General features: G+C 33.9%; 1 protein-coding gene across 4 annotated transcripts in view; it reads right to left on the bottom strand.

The window, feature by feature from the left end:
• Nucleotides 1-3174: 3174 nt before the first annotated feature.
• Nucleotides 3175-16555, bottom strand: part of LOC143080760 (carbonic anhydrase-related protein-like) — a 34619-nt gene continuing 21238 nt past the window's right edge. For all 4 annotated transcript variants that reach the window (XM_076256777.1, XM_076256780.1, XM_076256781.1 and 1 more), the window contains 6 exons: nucleotides 15244-15365; nucleotides 14610-14705; nucleotides 13972-14037; nucleotides 13425-13476; nucleotides 5430-5545; nucleotides 3175-4151 (listed from right to left, as the gene is read on the bottom strand). In XM_076256777.1, the coding sequence (XP_076112892.1) occupies nucleotides 4017-4151; nucleotides 5430-5545; nucleotides 13425-13476; nucleotides 13972-14037; nucleotides 14610-14705; nucleotides 15244-15365 (587 nt within the window). In that variant the 3' untranslated portion in view covers nucleotides 3175-4016. The remainder of the gene's footprint in view (nucleotides 4152-5429; nucleotides 5546-13424; nucleotides 13477-13971; nucleotides 14038-14609; nucleotides 14706-15243; nucleotides 15366-16555) is intronic.

Below are 16555 nucleotides of genomic sequence, written 5' to 3'. Positions count from 1 at the left end.
AGACAAATAATAATAAACAAGACACAACATAGATGACTAAAGACTAAGCAACACGAACCCCACCAAAACTGGGGGTGATCTCAGGTGCTCCGGAGGGGTACGCAAATCCTGCTCCACATGTGGCAACCGTCGTGTTGTTCATGTTATTTCAAACCTGGTAAATAGTCTAATTCGGTAGGTCACATTTGTGAAAAGGGAAGGTGATTGTTATTATGACATAAGGAAAATATCCGATGTCATCTGTGAAACGGTTATTCCATAACAGTCAACCAGCTCGGGATGGCTTCCGTAAAATTTACGAAGGGATGATTTCAACCTCACCATTTGGAACACTTGGTTCAATATCTTCCTTGTGAGCAGCAACTCTTTATCAAGGAAATTATGATAGGAAATATTCACATCTTTGAGTGACATTACAACATATTCTCACGCATTGTAATATTCAAATCTTAATATAATTTTACTTTTTTTATGATTTAAAAGTGTTAACAAGGGTAGTTAGAGGAATTTATATTATACTAAATGGTCATTTCAAAGGATGGAATGAAATAGCACTGTGAGGACACAAAAGATAAAGTGTTCGAAAATTTAGTTTTTTCTGCTTCAGGTATAATTCAATACTTGTATATCTTGAGTTTCTTCTGTTTGTAAAAGCACACAAAGTTATATAACTCAATAAAAAAAGTTCTTTTTCTTTATTTTGGCAATATTTTTTCTTTGTTCAGAAAACGTTGACTCTAAGGTTTGGTATAAAAATTAGATTGCAAAATATTTTACGTACACCTTTCCTGTCTATTTATTTTCTATTCCACATATGTATCATTATAAACATTTACAATGTTCAATATATTTTTATAATATATTCTATTTCATCTTTATTAATAAGCTGCATACAACACACATGGTTGACCTACTGTTTATGGTATCTGAAAAAGGGCATACTTTAGTAACTTTAACGTTGAACATTGCTCCATGAAATGCAATTGAGATCAGGTGAACCCTGTCTGAGGGACATGGAGACGTCATAACGAACCCGTTTACCAAATATAGTTATCCTATCACTAATATCAAGAGAGAAATGTACAGGAAATTTTTTTATAAGCAGTGGATGAAGCATGAAAAATACTAATATATCAAATTGAAACTTTATAACACAAGCCATATGTACATAAAGTATGAGCTATGAGGCATCCAGGTCTTCTATCCTCTGAAATATAAAATTTAATACAAATAGCTTACGCTGCCGGAATGTAAACCTCTTTGTCACACATACTTAGTCGCAGGCAAGACTTAAAAGTAGAGGATGACATAAACAGATGGAAATTTAGAAAGAACATGCAGTATGAGACTGCAACCGGTCAAATATAACATGATCATAACACTTAGCAGGAAGAAAATCATAAATTGGTTACATCCTGAAAGACATCATACTAGCATTTCTCCAATCAATCAAATATGTTGGCGTAATCTACACTGGGAGCGCACATTGTAATCTGTGATAACTCTTAAAGAGGACTGGGATTAAGAAAACGCAACTTATCATCATGCCGCCATAAAGTGAAAAATAAGTGTACAAAGGACTTATACATCCGATACTAAAATGTTCAAGTTCGAATTCGCACTAAACATATCCCCAAAATAAAATTAGAAACGTCCGAACGAGGATATCAAAACAGATTTTATGTACCTGTATTAATGACAGCAATTCTTAAACAACTCAGTTATCATCAGTAAAGGAAAACACATAGATAAGGCTAATACTTTTGCATAAAAGACTAAACGATATAGCCCATATATCAACAGAGCATTTGAAAAGATTCACCAAACCAATGCTTATGTATCATTATCTCGGATATTCAACCAGAACATAATCGCTCAAATTCATATTTATCCCGATAACTTTAAGGGACTGGTACTCAATAACACCGGACATATTCAAAAATACACTCTTCAGCAGACTAAGTCAGATCATTTGCATATTACATTTGGATATCATACATTGATACATGACGGATGCGCGGTACAATAATGTCCATCGGAAGTGTCCCCATACCATATCAACATAAAGTATACAATTTGAGAAACAGCCATCACTAGTAAACAAATTTAAAACTGAAACGGTCATTTTGATTTGAACAGCTCTTAAAATATTGACCAAGAAATTAGAAAATCTTGTTCAGCATTTCAATTAAGATCGGTTCAGACTGTTTGGTAATTGCTATTTACCGGTATACAACAGTATATTTCAGTGTCTGAAAGCTACTGAAAAAGTACTAGATTTACCATTATAAAATATTTGAAAAATGAATTAAACGAGGCCAATGTTAAATGAAGCCTTTCGGACGTATATACACACCTTACACTCAGTATATACAAAGAACATGGTGGAGTGATTGCGTAGAGTTTGGGAAACGTTACCGTTCAGTAAAACTATACGTTGACCAACTGAGGTCAATTTTATGCAAACTGCACAACCACTGACTACACGGAATATTATTGACATATCATAGTGTTATAAGAACATACTTAGTCTAATGAAATGAAACGTTAATCACTAAACCATGAAGATATGACCAATTAAGATCAAATTACCTCCAAACGAACAAACACTTTATAATTACGTACATGTTTTATATAAAGCGATCAAAGTCAGGTGAATTATGTCTATCAGACATGTAGACGTTGCAAGGAACAAATATACTAAACATAGTTATCTTATTACAATGTACTTATAATAAGTGACAAATACACATTACAAGCAGCCTCTGAACTATGAATAGAGGTCAAGGACAATGAAAATATGAGTCTTGACATAAGTTATCTGCATACGTGGTATGAAGCATCATGGTGTTCAATCTTTTGAAATCTCAAGCTTTAAACAACTAGTTTACATCGATGCTCCCAGATACCAATTCCTTTGTCATGCATAATACGACTTTCGTCATAGGCGGAACAAACGTCAGTAGCAATTTTACAAAAGGTGAGCTTCTTGAAATATCATATTAGAGAACATATCTTACAGGAAGTTAAATGAATTGAACATATGCCAACGAGAAGCTGCTGTTTGCCTAATATCTTTTGACAAATATTTTGTGCATATATGTGCTTAATACCTTCTAATCTTTTATTGTCCGCTCAGTTGTTTGAGAAGGGGGTAACAGAAAACAATTCAACTGAAACAAAAAGTGACATTTTATGAAAAAAGTATATATAGAATGAACACTCTATGAATTCAGTCAAAACGTATAGATATAAATAAATATAATATATAGAATAAACACAATATGTATCCAGTCAAAATAAATCGATACAAATAAATATAATATGTAGAGTAAACACAATGTGTCTGCAGTAAAAATATATCAATATAAATAAACAAAGAATCAATATAAATATACAGTATGATTAATAATGAGACAGACCTTGATAATAATATGAACACCGATTTGTTGTAGATATAGTTCTCAAGGATTTCATTATTTTACTTTTATATTATATTCATAATTAAATCATTATTTTTCATCAGAAAGAAACAAAAAGATAAATCAAATTTTAGGAAAAAATAAGAGGAACAAACGGATAAGCATAGTACATCTATTACATTATTCAACTGAAATACATATGCTCAAACAGTGTACGTTAAATGTGAACGCAGCCTATATTGTGTCGTTGTTTAATGGTTTGGAATCTAGCCCAATTATTCTACTATGATAAAAATCTAAATCAGATTTAACATTTTAGCTTAATTTCAGTTCAAAGAGAACATAAGGGTATCTCAATCAAGTCACTGATTATATACCAGTCCATCAGGAACATATATTAGTTTTAAAACGAAAATGACCTGGTTTTTTACGTAGAAATACTACAACGGTAATTTGATCAAGCCTTTTAAATATTCTTTGATTGATTGTTTGCTGGTTTCTTAACGTTCGATGGCAAATATTTCATGCCGATCATCCTTTGTTTAGACAAGTCTAAATATCTTATCATAAAAAGCGTCGTCATAGCTGGAACTTCTACTGAAACGATGCTCTGATCTTCCTGTCATTCAGGGGTTGTATGGGACGAAAATTGTCTACAAGTTTGCCTTCATAAGCATTTGTCACTTTAGTTTCTTGACTGTATGTATTAAGTCGACGAAAATCCATAGCCTGAAAGAAAAACAAATAAAACAAAGGGTTATGTTTAAGAAACAACAGTTGAGACATAACACTGGTCAAAGGGTTATGTTTAAGAAACAACAGTTGAGACATAACACTGGTCAGAAGAGCATGAACATATTTTTGTTAGAAAAAAACTGATGTATCATTATTTAGAATGCCAATGAGTAGCTCGGTAGAACCGAGTATCAAATACTATGACGTCATAATAATTCGTAGGATACCACATTTCGTGGATTTAATGGATACATTCGAAACACTAATTAAAATGTTCAACGAGTTAAATTTTTCAATAAGCTTACATACAGAATTTGGCGAAACCACGAAATCAAAACATCCCCGAAAATGCATGTTTTACTGAATCTACGAAAATTCGTACCCACGAAAAATAAATGAATCCACAGACCAAAACAAAGAAGCTCGACTAATCGGGTTCTTGTTAGAACATTGTTGCTTTCTTCACATAAACCTGATTTCAATTGAGAGCACCCCTCTGGAAATTAAGTATTAATCGCTGATTTTTACTTGAATAACGATTGGAATGTTTTCACTTAATCGTCATTTAAAATTCCTTCGAAAAGAGGTAATCAATGCACAAGAGCAGTTTTCCATGTTTACACTCTTAGCTAAACGTGTCTATGCCATTTCAACAATTAGGCAATTGTGTAACAAAATCAAACGTTTATTCATTACTACTATTATATCAAGATATAAGCAGTACTAGTATATAATTTTACCCTTTCCTGTTGTGACAGGAATTAAAGTTCTTACTAGTGTCGGGAATCGTATCAATGGTAGGAAATGTTATCTGCCCAAGGTGAAGCAGTAATGGATTCACGTGATTGCAGTATTTCATTACGTGGCTTCATTTACCTGTTCTTGTGATAATACTTAGTAAATAACGTCACGTGCTATCACTATTAAATTATGTGACTTCACTTACCTGTTCATGTGATACCAGAAGTGGATAACGTCACGTGATATCACTATAAAATTACGTGACTACACTTACCTGTTCCTGCGATACCAGAAGTGGATAACGTCACGTGATAGCACTATTAGATAACATGATTACACTTACCTGTTCCTGTGATAATGTCAGTGGATAACGTCACGTGATATTAGATAACACGATTTCACTTACTGTTCCTGTGATAATTTCAGTGGATAACGTCACGTGATATTATATAACACGATTTCACTTACCTGTTCCTGTGATAATATCAGTGGATAACGTCACACGATATTAGATAACGTGACCTCACTTACCTGTTCCTGTGATAATAACAGTGGATAACGTAACAGGATCCATGTAACGTTTTCACTACACGGTGGATGTGTAAGAGATCCATCATATACCCAGTAATCATGTAGCAACTCAGAAACTACAAAAAATATCAAGGTTATCGTAATTACTACCTGAACACTTTTCAAAAGAGGTAACTGATGAATGAAGTTTTAAGATGGGGGGGCAAGGGGTTTAACTGTTATGCTGTTATGGGGAAATTTAATTTTTTGTTATCTGTTATTTTGAAAATATATTTGCTGTTAGCTGTTATTGTCTTATTCTTTGTTAGCTGTTATTGGGCTATTACTTTTTTTGTTATCTGTTATTGTGATAATGTATTTGCTGTTAACTGTTATTGAAAATTGGAATGTTAGCATTTTTTTTTTGAGTCAATATTCGGTATAAATTGAAGATCATTGGACATTGGGGTCTACCACTACTAATATGTTTGTCGCGTATTCAGAGAAGGATTCCATTAACATTTACCCATCACAGAAGTGTGGTCAAGGACAATTCAAGTATATCTTATGATTATCCTTTGTAATAAATTCCATTTTTTTTATGAATGTGTATTTAGAATTATCTTAATATTTGTATGAGAATAATGTTCCTTGTTTCCCGTACGAACATATTAAATTAAAACAATTCTTAATATGAAAAAAAGGAAAACATATGGCCAGGAATATCTGACAAGGATCTCAATTAAGGACTAGGTCCTAACGACCAGTTAACCTTTTATATAATATGGTACATAGACTCATCTCTGTGATTCTTTTCAAAGCAGAACCAAATGCATTGTACAATGAGAGTTCCAACCATGTACTTGGATCCCAAGCTGCACATAACTCATTACAAACAGAAATTTCTTTCGTTTCAAGCCATTGTTTCCCTACTAAACTATGTATTCTACTTACTAGTACACTTGGTACAATCAAAAACCTCAGCTGATAAAAAATTGTTCAAATAAGGTCTTTGAAAATAGTGGAATAAATTGCTTTTGGAGTGTCAAAATTCGTTCGAAGTACTTGATATTAAAATTGCATGCTTATAATTGGTGCATTTGATTTTGCTACCCTATATACTACTTTGCCTCATAGTCTTATTAAGAAAAATTCACACACCTCATTAAATGATCATTTAGAAAAAGTCAGAATATTCAAACTCTTTTAGGTCATTTTTTTTATTAGCAACAAAGAGAGCTTCAGTCAATATATATAAACAATACACCAACGTTTCATGAGAACTGCTGAAAGCATTTTTGAGTTATTTTTGAAAACTAGAAAATTCCACCTTTTTCTAATGAATAAAATCCCTTAACTCAATAACATAAAATCTAAAATTAATAAAAATCGAAAAGGAGTTTACAACAATAGATATAAACATTTCAGCAAAGTTTCATGAGAACTGCTGAAAACATTTTTGTGTTAATGTCTGAAAACTGGAAAGGCCCCCTTTTTAATTAATAAAACCCGTTAACTCGGAAACGTAAAATCTAAAATTTATAAAAAAATTGAAAGTGACCTCATGTTAATAGATATAAACTATTCACCAAAAATCCTTGCTTTGTGAAAGCATTTTTGAAAGCATTTTTGAGATATTATCAGAAAACTGAAAAAAAGCACCAATTTTATTGAATAAAAAAACCCATTACCCAGAAACTTAAAATCTAAAATTTATATAAAAAAAAAACAAAAAGGGAGCTCACGTCAATAGATATAAACAATTTCCCAAAGTTTAATGCAAATTGGTTAAAGAGTTTTTGAGTTAATGTCCGACATGTTGACAACAGACGGACAACAGTATACCATAATACGTTCTGTAAACGAGCGTATAAAAAATATTATAATATATTGAGTAGTAATTTAAACACATTCTAGATACATAAATTAATACTAAAACATAGTCATAGAAAATGGAATGCATTACAAAGGATTATATCCGTAATAAGAAATACCGATTTGTCAAAGACCGAATTATTTTAATATTTCATTTACTGTTATCTGTTTTTGTCCATTTTAATTCCTTGTTATCTGTTATGAGCCAAATCAATTTGCTGTTTTGCTGTTATTGGGACCCCCTTGCCCCCCCCCCCCCTCTTTTAATACATCAAAAAAAAAGTAATGCATTCAAAGTTCAAATCTTCGTCTTTTAAAAAAGTCAATAAGCGATTTTTAAGTCTTCCATAAAAAAAACATTAGGGTTTTGAATCGTATAATAATAATGTAGTTATGAATAATATCTTTAGACAACAAACAGCTTAATTTATCCGTAGATAGGAATATTGTTTTCATTCAAGTTACTTAATACTTCGACAGAATAAATAAAACTGTTTTGGGTGCTGATGGTGGTGTTCGTTATGATGCGTCTACTCTTGCTTATGGTTTTGATTATATTGTTGCCAATAGGAATCAAACTTGATTTTCATGCGACTTGGGAGTTTTCTCTTCTGTATTAACCATCTATCGGGAAGCCTTTTTTCACTTCCAGCGAAAGTGTACAAACAAATACAATGTACATGGTCATCTTCCAAGCGTTATATCTGAAGACTCTCGTTCCTCAAAATGAATTTGAATTGATAGTTCGTTTTTGCTTATCGTACATAATTGTTCGATTTATCAAACGTGACCTCTGTTATATCTTCTTTTAATACCTGACCGACTAGGATTAGGAAACGACACACACCTAATATACGACTGGTCATAGAGACAAAACAGAGGGTCAATGCGTCTCGTGGAGTCTCTCAAGTCCAATACGAGCACCAACAAAAAAAGAGCAAACAGTAGTATTGAAAAATATATTCAATATTGATGGAGACGCGAGGACTGAATATTGGTTTCACCCGGACGCCATCACCAGTTGGTTGACCGTTATGGAATAACTGTTTCACAGATGATAGCTGATATGTTCCTAATGTATACACATAAACATTTCCGTCTTGAATTCAGATAAAAAAATTTAAAAATGTAAGCAATGATTATGAAGCACGGTTGTTGACTAATGAAACGAGTGCCACATGTTGAGCAGGATCTGCTTACCCTTCAAGAGGTTCTGAGATGACCCCCGATTTGGTTGGGTCCGCCTTGCTCAGTCTTTAGTTTTCTATGTTGCATTCTGTGTACTTCACTTTGTATGTTTATTTTCGATTTATCATGTTTATGGGTTTGAATGTTCCTTCGGTATATTTTGTCTCTTTTGTACGGTCTTTTAATTCAATATTATTTTTACAATACTTTCAAGGATAATTTGCCCTTTAAATGTTATACTAATTTTATTAAATATAAATTATTTAGTTGTTTTGCAGTTATACGATTTGGATGAATTATAAGTGTCAGCCACGTTATCCGTGTGGATACTTGATAGATCAACTAGATAACCTTTAAAATGATCGATGATAAAAAAAAATAAAATAGGATACGGCTTATCTTATATTTAATACAGATGTCAAACGGAGCAATATTTAATAAACTACACTACTATCTTATCAGAAAATGAAATCAATGATCGGTTAATTAATCACATCATATTGATATATCACATCCCCTTGGCAAGCTTAACACATTTTCATTTCAATAAACTATTCCTATAATCTCCATACAATAATTTACAAATAAAGATTATTTATGTCTGGTTATTAATTTACATTTTTTATTTGCTTTCCGTTTTGCCTCCGTCTGTACACTTAAAACCAATGTTTCCTTGGTACATATGACGTGGCCCTGTACTTATACATCCCTTTATTGTGCTATTGTAAAAACAAAAAATCTAATGTGCTTTGTCTATATGCCTTTTTATATTTCTATGATACATATATGACGTGGCTCTGCCTTTCAATGTGTTATTTTACTATGGTAAATTTGTGTAAAAGACTTTATGTTTTTCTAATATATGCTTGGTCTATATGCCATTTTGTGCTTCGTTGTTACAAAGTTGTTTGTTTTTACAGTGATCAAGATTATAACAGAATGTTGACCGCTGGACCCCTATTTACCTAAAATGTTCGTTTGGTTTTTTTCACACATCGTTATCAATATCATAGAATTTGATGATGCGACTGTTATACAAGCGAGAGGTTTGGTTAGCTTTTAAACCATGTTTAATCCACACTAAAAAATGCATGTACCAAGTCAGGAATATGACAGTTGTTCTTCATTCGTTTGATGTGTTTGAGCTTTTGATTTTGCCATTTAATGAGGAACTTTCCTTTTTGAATTTTTCTCTTGAGTTCAATATTTTCGTCATTTTACTTTTTACATAGAACTTATATAATCTGTCGAATTATTTTGGTATTTACATGTAGTTCAACAAAAAATTCCTTCTACAAGTTCTAATTATTAAGTTGTTCACCGTCGCTGACTGTTATTCATAACTAAAATATTAAACGATTGGTTGATAATTTTTTGATTGATTCTAACATAAGGGTTTACCCAACAGATTTTTTCATTCATGTACAAGATCTACACACAAGAATGTATTGTGTATAGAATAATAGAGCAATACACTGTAAACAAGACAAAATTTTTATTATAGAAATACGTCTACAGTTGGGTCCGGTATCTTGCATTTTTTCTATTTCTACAATTGGACAGATGACACAGCTAATGATTTACTAGTTATTAAAGGTATGAAAGGCACGATAGCATATGCCTTTGTATTGTCATAAATTTACATTTCTCTTGTATTTTAACTCAGCAGGAAATAAATAAAAATATATTAAATTGCAAGAATTCTAAGGGAAACATTTAAAAGGCAGCAGTAGTATACCGGGGTTACAAAGTCATAAATCGATTGAGAAAATCTTACCGATGCAGATCTTGTTATCTGTAGATCTGAACTTATATTGGAGCAATGCAAGTTGCAAGGGAACCATGCTACTGCTGGTGGACTATTAGAACCCAAGAGAATTCTGGAGCAATTATACCGTTAATGGACTGTAAAGCCCATTTGGGTATTCTATTCAAATGCAATTGTAGTTGATCTGCAAAGACCCACTATCAAATGGTATTTTATAGCAATGGAACTTGTAGTAGACTGCATGACTAACACATAAATAATCTACAAAACATGCATTGCTCATGGACGAGATGACCCCATAGTTATCCTGGAGCACTGTCATTACTGTTGAACAGGAAAACCACATAGGTATTTTTAAGCAACGTAACTGCTAGATGACTGCAAGATCCTAATATTATTCTGGTACGTTACAATGCCATCATAAGTTATATGGTTCGCTACTGACCCCCTACGGATCCATAGAGGGTTAGTTAATTCCACAGGGGGTGAGGCCGGAGGCCGAATCCCCTATGGATTTTATTCACCCTCTGTGGTCCGTAGTGGGTTAGTAGTTAACCGTATAACGAATTTATCGCACGCTGGAATTCTCTGCAGCGTTTTGTTGAAAAATAAACAATGAAACACAAAAACATAAATAGATGACGTCACCATTAACAGAAGACGTGACGTCATGAACCCCTTATGAACTTATGAAATTTACAAAACCCCTTCAGATCCATAGGGAGTCACCACGTGACGGCTTTAAACACCCGCAGTGCGATAATAGAAGTGGACTGTAGAATTCTAATGGTATTATAAAGCAAATTTTACGACACTGCTTCTGGACTGCAAGAATCAAATTATTTTCTATACCAATGCCAATGCTGGTGGACGATATGACCCAAACAGTGTTGTGCAGCTCATTCATTGATGATTGAGTGCAAAACCATAAAGTTACTCTGATACAATACTATTGCTTATGACTATAATAAACCCAAAGGTATTTTTGAGCACTGTCATTTTGTAGTCTGCAGGAAACTAATGATATCATGGAGCAATATGACTAAGTGAACAGTAATATCTCAATGTTGTTCACGAGCTCTGCTTCTTTGGTATTATGAAGGAAAGTCCTCGCTGATACACTTGATGACCTCAAAAGAATTCTAAAGCAATTGTATTACCAGTTGATTGAAAGATCCCAATGGTATTCTAAAGCAATGCCATGACAGGAATGCTGCAAGATTCCAAGGTTTTCTGGGGAAATGTAAAAGAGAGAAAAAAAGATACAAAGTGGACATTCAAACTCATCAGATGAAAAATAAACAACGCCATGGCAAGAAACAGTAAGAAAAAGACCAAAACAGTACACAGAACATAATCTACTAGTAGAAAACTAAAGCCTCAGGCCACCACTTAAAATCCGGAGTGGTCTCATGTGCTTCAGAGGGGTAAGCAGATCCTACTACACGGTTGGCACCCGTCGTGTTGCTCGTATTAGCACAAACCCGGTGATAAATCTAATTCGGTAGGTTATATTCGGGGTAAGAACATCAACCCTCTATCAAGGAAATCATTAAAGGAAATACAAGCCCTTGATTATCGTAACTGAGAGATACATACTCCATATGCAGGTGCTGCTGGAATGTTGCTACATTGAAATCGACAATTGGGAAATTGAAATCATCTGTTCTGTCGTTAATATTTGTTTTAAACTGATCCTCATTGTCCATTTCTAGATTTAAGTCACGATATGAGGCAGTCTTAAAAGTTTCCGATGTAAACTTTTCTCGAGTTAGATGGGATAGATGCGTTCAACAGTGTCACCAAGCTTTGGATTGTTTAGTGAGATGAAAGCATCTGTATAGCGGAAAATGAATTTAATAGTTCCCTTCTTTCTTCTGAAGAAGCTCCTATATGAAATTAGTCTCATGAATTAACGAACAAGTCGGCAAGAAGAGGGAAGATTGACCATTATTTTTTATTTAACAAAGCAAGAACAAATATTCCAATTTGTCTTTTAGCTTGGAACGTGGAATATTTGTGTAAAGTGTAGAAAAGTCACGTATTTTTATACTTTTGCAAGATGACAGAGTCTTAGATTATCCTAAAAGATCTTCCGATAGTTCCAGTATCCACATCTGATGCCCGCTACCTCTAGAATAGAATGTTTCACAATAACTTTACAACCTGGCTATGATTGCTGATCAAATTGATGCTGATAATTAAGAAAGATTTTTTGGAGCCTTTGGAAGAACCAGCAACATAACCTTGTTTGTAAGGATACATATGTAATTTAGGGATACAACACAGTGAAAGAACATCCAGTTTTTCATCTTTGGTTGAAATTCTAAAGGAACATAGAAAAGACCTACGACTACCCAGGATTTCCTTCTTGGTAAGTGTCACAGAAGTATAAATGGTGAGTTTGCAAGTCATGTTTGACAATACCTACCCCATTTATAAAGCAGTCCTCTTAATATGTGTATGTGTTTATATACAAAAAAAAAGAATGTTGATTAATCTGCGGGGACAACAACATATTTATTATGGAAATAGGATAGATTCAAGATTTTGGTCCCGATTGATGTAGCATTTGTATAAATAGACCCATTCAGTTTTAACGGATAACACATTTCGCAGAGAAGTGATAACGTAGCCAGTCGGATTGCATATGAATAATGAACCACAACAGGTACAATGCAGAGGTTTAGAATTGAATTCGTCAGTATTGAAATCTCGCAATACGTGTTTGTGATTGAAATTTTTTGAAATTAAAAATTTAACTGGTGGATGACTCAAGACCCGAAAGGAGTCACTACTGGTGGATTGCAACATGAATATGATTCTGGAATAATGGCACTGCGTGTGGACTGCAAAGTCACAAGGATACCTTAGAGAAAAACCACTGAAATACCATATTGTTTTTTCTAGAGCACTACCACTGCTTGTGGTCTGCAGGCCCAAATAGTATTCATGGAGCAATGTCACTACTGGTAGACTGCAATATTATAAGGGTGTTCTTAAGTAATACCACTGATTGTTAACTGCAAGACCCCGAGGGTAATGTTGAAAAAAGCCAATTATAATGTCATCCTGTAATTCTCTAGCTATAAGTCTGAATTTCTTAAACATCAAACATTAAAAAAAAAAGAGAATATACCAACACATTTTGCCTGATATATATAACATATATATGAAATATCTACCTGGTAATAAGGAGGCTGGATTGAAAGGCGCATACGTTGTCTTTTGTCTACCCTGAAAATGTGAATTAAATTTATATATTTCGTGTAATAGCATACTTTATCATAGTTCTTTAAAATCATACCTATAATTGGATAAATATCTGATAGGGTAGGAAGCAAAAATAACCATATTCCAAAAACAAGATGAACAGCAATCAAGGTTTTGTAAAAAGATGAACACATATAAATGTTTATCGTCTGAGAGCGAATTACACTACTGAAATTGCATAAACCTGCTTCATTTGGAAATCATACCAAACCTCCTTATTTCATATTCATTTATAATTCAACATATGAATAAAAGCCTGCAGGGAAACAATTAAATTAACCTTGCAGTTGAATAAGTTTTAATCGAAAATCATTGAACCGAGTCCCAACAATGGATAAATGATAGTACTGAAGATATTTTTCGGGAAAATACATTTTTGAATACACTGCCATTAGATGAAATGGGATCCACTTTTACCATCAATGCAAATGTTTAATCTAAACATGATAGAAGTATTACCTTGTATAATATATCATCTAAGGAGTCAGCAATTAGAGCTTTAAATGCTGGGTTCTCCCGTCCAATCTGAAAGAGTTCAATGGGAGTAACTAGCCAAATTAATAAGTATAAGAAGCTGACATGCATACACATGTCTACCCAAATTTTTACAATTTCTAAAATGCTATCTGTACAGAAAACATTGTTTGCATATTTAAGCATGACTGTTATCTATTTTTGCATTAGGACAACCCATAAAATAAACAAAATATCATTAATAAAAAAAGGTAAATACATGCTAGTGAAAAAAGAGGCCATGAAATTATTATTTTAGTAATTTTAAAAGCAATTGAATTCCTTGTCGTAAAGAAAAATCAAATGTTTTCCGCTCAAATTATTTCGCAATTAACATTAAAATCTAATCGGAAATAGAAATGTTGATCAGAAGTAAAGTTAACATGTTTTTCTTCCAGATGAATCGAGTATAAAACCTTGTAGGAAATGAAAACATGATATTTTAAGATGACGATAGTCTTGCTACTTCTAGATTGAAAATAACGTTATTCTATACAAGAAAGACTAAAGATATAATTATCCTAATGTTCATTGTTGTATAAGGACAAAATAATTAGAAAAATGCTATCTAAACATGATCTAACCTGCACAAACAAACAGATCGCTGCAATTCCATTCTCTTTCCCGGTAGCTTCCTCTAAATTTTGATATAGTGTTGAATTCCAGTGTATAAACTGCACCTGTTCAAAAGAAGAAAGGGTCGTTAAATTCTTAAATATCAGGAAAATATAGTTTATATAGCTCCAAGAAATGACGTACTTAATTGAAATAAGATATATACTACGTAATAAAATATGTTACAAATGATTGCAATTACAGGCATAATTATGATACTTTTCACAGAACACTTGATAATCTGTATTCAGTAAGTAATTATACGGACCTCCATAGGAAAAGCCTTTCCATTAACTGTATGAGATTAGAGAAATTTTGAGGAAGGACTGTAGTTACGGTCGTATTTTTTTTTTTTAGAAAAGATGGGCATAAAAGGAGGTATCTGCACTGAAGAACGCGAAATAAAATTGCCATTTCACGATGAACGAACAATTAAAATTTCCTGCACGTTGATCTTTTTACCGATTTCACGAAACACGGTGAATAACGAACTATTTTCACGGCTGCACATGAAATAAAAATGGCAAAACACGTTGCACGCAAACAACCCTTTACCACCCAGAGAACATTTATAATATGTAAGCAATCTATTATTATACGGACCTCCATAGGAAAAGCCTTTCCATTAACTGTATGTTCGGATCCCCTTCTGTTACATCGTCCCCAGTGGAATCGGATCTCGGCTAACTCGTATTCATCATCGTCCAACGGTCCACCAGTTATTACTGTCCAGAAAACATTTCAAATTACTGATAAATAATGAATTATATGTTGTGTGATGCGTCTAGTGTGCTGTGTTTTGTGTCTGTGTGCTTGTCACCTCTCGCTTTCAGCGCCGCTGGCTAACAGAAATGTGAAAAGGTGAGCAGTTTGTCAGTCTCACCCTGCCAGTACATAGCCTCTCCACATCAAGTCCTATGTAGTACCTCCCCGTGGGAACAGATGGATACTGAGCACCGAAAGGCCTCAGGCATAACTACAAGGGCGACGGGAAGATGGGTCTCGTGAGCCTAGGAAGGCAGCCTGTCTAGGAGTAGGAAAACTCTGATTTCAAATCCCGGTTGGTGGTAACCGTTAGTCCTTTCAAGACAACCACTCCAGCTATTGGACAAATAGTTGGGAGATCACTGCCCCGGCGGAAGATTGCTGCCAAGCGACAACGGCAAAGGGCGTATGAGGGCAAAAAATGCCCCACCGGCCAGTGACCCGTATGGGGAAGGCTACATTCCAGATGCCTTTACAAAACCACCTGGAACCTTTAGGTAGGCTAATCCCCCGCTTAGAGGTTAAATCGGATTACAGAAACACGAAACGAAAATTTACAAACCTTGGATGAAAGAGAAAGAAGACCTTTACATAGAAGGAGAATGACGTTGGATGGCCAAAACCGAAAGGAAGCTACACAACTGAGACTTCTGAACTCTAAATCCGCAACAAAGATAGGAACATGGAATGTGAGATCTATGTACATTCCAGGAAAAGCGCAAACCATCGCCAATGAAATGAAGGCATATGAAATAGGCATACTAGGAATAGCGGAAGCAAGATGGAATGATGCAGGACAATCAAAACTAACATCAGGAGAAATGATTATATACTCTGGACATATGGAGGAGAACGCTCAACATTCTGAAGGAGTTGCCATTATGCTGTCAAAAGAAGCTCAGAAAACATTAATTGGATGGGAGCCAATAAGTGCAAGAATCATCATGGCAAAATTCAAGACCACAAATAAAAGGATATCATTAAACATCATCCAATGCTATGCCCCTACAAATGGTGCAGAGGACAATATCAAGAAAGAATTCTATCAATTGCTGGAAGAAACCACCAGAAAATGTAGCTCCAAAGACATCACAATCTTAATGGGAGACCTAAATGCTAAGGTAGGAAGCGACAACACCGGTTATGAACA

The sequence above is a fragment of the Mytilus galloprovincialis genome, chromosome 6 (genome assembly GCF_965363235.1).
Source record: "Mytilus galloprovincialis chromosome 6, xbMytGall1.hap1.1, whole genome shotgun sequence".
In the NCBI taxonomy this organism is placed as follows: Eukaryota; Metazoa; Mollusca; class Bivalvia; order Mytilida; family Mytilidae; genus Mytilus; species Mytilus galloprovincialis.
The sequence above is the reverse complement of the archived record's forward strand: the minus strand, read 5'-3'. Positions and strand labels throughout refer to the sequence as shown.